The 5,227-nt window shown below is 37.3% G+C and overlaps 1 protein-coding gene across 1 annotated transcript in view; it reads left to right on the plus strand.

The window, feature by feature from the left end:
* The window catches only part of ELMOD2 (ELMO/CED-12 domain containing 2), a 20,029-nt gene that overhangs the window by 13,711 nt on the left and 1,091 nt on the right, over nt 1-5,227 (plus strand). The window contains exons 4-8 of the mRNA XM_010008992.1: nt 758-786; nt 2,084-2,178; nt 2,968-3,097; nt 4,023-4,156; nt 4,756-4,824. Of these exons, the coding sequence (XP_010007294.1) occupies nt 758-786; nt 2,084-2,178; nt 2,968-3,097; nt 4,023-4,156; nt 4,756-4,824 (457 nt within the window). The remainder of the gene's footprint in view (nt 1-757; nt 787-2,083; nt 2,179-2,967; nt 3,098-4,022; nt 4,157-4,755; nt 4,825-5,227) is intronic.

Raw genomic sequence — 5,227 nt, forward strand, 5'->3', positions numbered from 1 at the left:
GGCCGGGGAAGCGGCCCCGGGAAGCGGCCCCGGGAAGCGGCCCCGCTCCCCGCAGGCCCTGGGCTCTGGCTCCACAGCCCCCTTGTTCCCGGCTGTGCTCTGAGAGTGTTAAACCCGGCTGCCAGAAGCCGTTTCCTTGCCTGCTCGCAAAGGCCGTTCCAATCGGCTTCAGAAAGTTAATCAGAAACCCTCTGTTAGTCCCCGGGGCTTTCCCATCGCTTTGTGAATGTTTGTACCTTCCTGTTATTAAAAAAAAAAAGCCACACAGAACAAACACGAACGCGTTGTTTTGGGGAGGGAGGAAGAGCGATTAAATGCGCGGTTCTGCTCGATGGAGAGCTTGGATCTAAAAATACTAACTCAAGAGACTAAGAATTTTTGCTATTTTAACGATAGCTTGAAGTGACTTCGCTTCCTTCCTTGGGTAATAAACTCAAAAAAAACATTTCTAAGAATTGAAAAATCTGAAGAGACATTTTTGTCTTGGCACCTTTTCAGATTTGTCTGGATAAGTGATTGATGTTTAAAAGAAATCTGAGTATTTTCAGCACTGCATTCAAAGATTATTAAAGAGACCTATGTAAATGAAGATTTTCACTTACCCAATAGTTTTTGATTTCAAGACTGAGTAATTTTTTTGATCACATGTATAAATTGTGCAGAACTGTGTAATGCATGCCACAAGAACACCTTCTGTCAGTTATTTATAGCAATTCAGTTAAACTGAACTGTGACATTTACTGTTTTTGTATTGCAGAACATTCGCTGAAATCATCAAAGAATAAGGTAAAAGACACTAAACTGTAATAAAGCCTTATTTCAGAGACAGATACCAGGAAAGAACATGTGTATTTACTTTTTGAGGGTGAAGAAAGTAGAGGAATAAAATGCAGAGCAGACAGGCAGCGTTTTGGGTTCTATATGGTAGGTTTAGTCAAGGTTTCTCAAAAATAACCCCATGTCTATTTTTTTATTCTGTCTCTTTGAAAGAGTACCTGCTCTTTAGCAGCAAGTCAGACAAGTCTTTACACAGAACTTCTGTTCTTGGAGAGGGTCTGTTCTCCCTGTCACCACAATCTCTGGCTGCTTTCGTAGAAACCAGCAGTGTGATAAACAGTTAAATGCAGTGTATACTACAGTCTTGAGTTGTTGAAGAGAGTGTAATGCAAGTTTGCAGGTAGACATTTAACCGAGAAGCTCATTCCAAGTGTTCTGTAGCAGTTAAGACATAAGCTAACACTTCAAACCCTCAAATTTATATATCTGGAACAAAACTTTTCCCCTTTAGACAGTGAGGTGACTGCATTCTCCCTTTTTCAAGCAGATCACCACAGGGTGATGTTGAGAGAGAATTATTAACTGCCACAAGCATCTTTGTTGCAGTAGAGCACTGCAACAGAGTATGGGTAGGTCTTTCAGCATCTCTTAGTTAAATGATTATATAAAATACATTAATGTTCGGTTTTAAAAGAGTTTTGCTTTACTGAAATGAAGCTGCTTAGGTGTTAGCATGAATTGTATTAAAGTATGCTTTGTGACCACAGACATTTAGAAGATGAAGTTAAATCAATGTGAAGTGATTGTAGGTGAGTAGTATATAGTTACATCAGTAGTGTTTGCCCTTCACTCTAGAAGGCTGCAGGACAGCAGGATTTGACATTAAGTTTCACCCCAGCACTGAAATCTCAGCATTGTTAGGTCGCTGTCTCCTCATTCTGAAGCACTATTTCCTTACTGAAGTTTTATCACTTTTGATCCTCAGTAGCTGCCTTTGTTTCAATTGCACTAGGAAGAGCATGTTTCAGTTCAGCACTTCAAAGCAAAGGAGAAGCAGCTCCTCTGTAAACGTGGCTGCTTGCAATCTCACAGAGTTACAAATGATGCTTTTATGTAATGATTTCCAATCTTTTATATGCTATTTGAACCCACTTATTGCAACTAATAATTGGCTGTTCTTTTATAAGGAATACATATGTGGCAGGTTTGCAAAGGCTGGGAAATAAGAATAAAGTAGATGATCAATTTCTGCATTCCTCGTGAGCTTTTGTTACTTGTAACATGAGTTACTGTGTTAACTTCCTAGGTTTTAAGAAATGCTGTACACATTGAGGAAGTTGAAGTGGAAAAGTGTGTCAGAGATGTAATGAAAGAAAAGAAAATTGATCAGAAGGATACAGGGTATGTTTGGAACCTGAGCTTTGTAGCAGATAATTGACTTTTTGGCACATACCAGATCAAGCAACTGCAAGAACAATACTTAGGCCATTCAGCACAAATCTTTAGAAATAAATTAGAAAATAAGGTATGGTTGTACTCTCTTTAGTTCTAGAAAATAACTTGCAATGTTTTGACATTAAATTGGGATAACTGCATTTCTGTCTTGCAGATCGCTTCTATTACTCCATGTGTCTAAGTAATATGATTATTGCAGAGGTCAATTACATGAAGTATGCAATTGTTTATATATATTTGAGAGAGTATAGTGTTGCCTCTGAGATATTTGCATTCATCTGCCTAAGTAATTATGAGCAATTGAGACGAAAAATTGTGAATAGTCAAAATTTTAACCTTAGTCAAATGCTGCTTTGAACATGTAAGTACTGCTGACCAAGTTTCCCTTTAAGACTTAGTAAAAGTTTGGCAGGAGGTGAAGGTTCAGGGGTCAAGATGATAGATGGAGTGTTCTTGTGTCATCATAGATTCTAGCTCAATTATTTTTTTCTTCCATGATTTAAATTAATACAGCCTGACTGTGCAGCACTGAAATTGGCTGGAGTTTTTTAAATTAGAACTAAGAGTATACTTAACCAATGTGCTGTAGTTTGAAAGATAAACATAAACCACTTCCTAATTCTAGTGTTTTCTTTGCGTTAACATAAGAAAGGTCTTATCTGGTAGTTCAAGCAAGGATATATGCCTAAGTACAACTCCTAATAGCTTCTGTGTGGTGTTTTGTTACTGTTTCAGGTTTAAGACAAATCTGCATATATCCTTACTGCAAATATCAGGTTACAAAAAACTTTACTTGAACGTGGAAAATCTGAGGAAGGTCCCGTATGATTCGGATAATGAAGAACATGAGGAACAGTTAATTGAGGTGAAAATAATATTTTAAATACAAAAGCAGTTTGTTTTTTCCCCTCCAGTCCAACAGCTTGAATTTATTTATTGGTAGTATTCCTACCAGCTGGCCTATTTAAAGCTCCCTTCCACTTCTGAACTGCTAAGCCATTACAGAAGTGACACATTGGAATACAACATCAAAGCAAACCAAATTAGTCAACTACAGTTACTTGCAGTGGGATTATTTTGTGTGAAATGAGGCATAACAGCAACACAGAAGTAGCAAACTAAAGTGGTAAGGGGTCACTGAAGGATTGTAACTAAAAAGATACTTAACCTTATGTAAACCAGTATTTACTAAATAAGAGACACTAGTGTTTTCTTATTACTGCATCCTAGTCAATGTCAAAGAGGATATTTTAATGCTGGAAGTTGAAAACTATCAGTAATGTGTTTTAGGTAACAATAAATAATAGCAAGCAAATAATACAATACTGTTTGAAGGCTTTTTAAAATAGCTCCTATTGTGCAAATATATTACCATGTCATTTTCTTAGCATTTCGTAACTATCTCCACTTGCTGTGCATGTCCCAAGACTGAGATGTAAAGTAAGCATTTGTTGAGCATATGTATTTTGGTTTATTTTTGCTGTCCTATTAGACAATGATACATAAATTAATTTCTGAAGTGAAACGAGTCTTTGTTTCTTCAGTATTAATACAGTGGCTTTGTCTCTGAAGGGCAATTACTGCATTGAATGTTAAATGTAATAATTTTCGTAATTGCTGAAAACAGCCATTGTGGTATGACTGCAGATTGCCATTAATGAAAAGAACAGCATGTAGATTGTATCCTCTTCCTTGGTGAATGGTTTCTGATGTGCAGCAGCAAGTGTTCTGAATTATGTGACTTGGGATACTTTAGCAGCTGTGCATAACATGGAAGCATATTTGTGCAGCTTTGGAATTTGCTGATGCCTCATGAGAATCTGAAGGCCAGAATCACAAAGCAGTGGTGTGACATTGGCTTCCAAGGTGATGATCCCAAAACAGACTTCAGAGGAATGGGCCTGCTGGGGTTAGTGAACCTGCTGTAAGTAAAAAAATGTATTTAATTTCTCTTGTAATTAATTTTCAATATCTATGTCTTTTCTCTAGTTAGTGCTATTTCTAATAAAGACCAAAAAGAAATGGTAGCTTCTGTACAGCAGAACCCAGCATTTTTAAAATAAGTCAACATTTCTAGCAGCTGCACATCCATAATCATGTGATTGGGTAGAGGCCAACAAGTGAGGGGAGTAACAGAAAGTTGCCTAAGACATGTTATCTTTCTGTTGTATGATAGATTTGATAGGTTATAACTTAGAAAGTAACTTGTCAAAGCATATATTTCCTGAATTAATTACTGTAGTGAAAAATAAACAGGTATATATAACTTTGCTAAGGTAATTTGTGGACTTGGGTGAACTTCCTCTTGGATGTTCAGATCACAATGATTTTTTTTTTCACTTTGTTATTTCATGCTGAATCGAGTTTATTTAGCTACCTTTTCCTTGCTTTGCATTTTGTGCCATTTTTCAGTACAGTGTAGTATTCAGCTTTAGTTTAAAGCTACACATTTTGATGTTGAACACATGAATGTTTTTTATGAACTTCAAAACATTAATGGAAGATCCCATTTTACACTGACAGGTATTTTAGTAAGCATTACACCAATGAAGCTCGTCAGATCCTTTCTCATTCAAATCACCCAAAGCTGGGGTAAGTCACTACTGGACTTTTTCTGGCTTGTTCTGTGCAAGAGCTCATATGAAGACTGCCAAGCAATTGTCCTGAAAATATTTATGGGGTTTTTGCCATTAAAGGATGAAAAAAATGGCCAAGGTAGAAAGGCATGAGAAACTGAACACAGAAACCAATTTCACTAAAGCAGGATCCCCTAGAGCATATTAGTCAGGACTGCATCCAGTTGTGTCATTAATATCCCCAGAAAAGGGGACTCCACAACCTCCCTAGGCAGCCAGTGCCTTGTCACCCTCCCCAAAAAGAAGTTTTTCCTCCTGTTTTCCAGAATAAACTGGTTGGGAAAAAAAATGCAGAATGAAGGCACTTGCTATACTATTTTATAGGAAACCAGGGGTTTTAAGTAACTTTTACAGGGCTG

Source organism: Chaetura pelagica, unplaced genomic scaffold, assembly GCF_000747805.2.
Source record: "Chaetura pelagica isolate M959 unplaced genomic scaffold, ChaPel_1.0 scaffold221, whole genome shotgun sequence".
Classification (NCBI taxonomy): Eukaryota; Metazoa; Chordata; class Aves; order Apodiformes; family Apodidae; genus Chaetura; species Chaetura pelagica.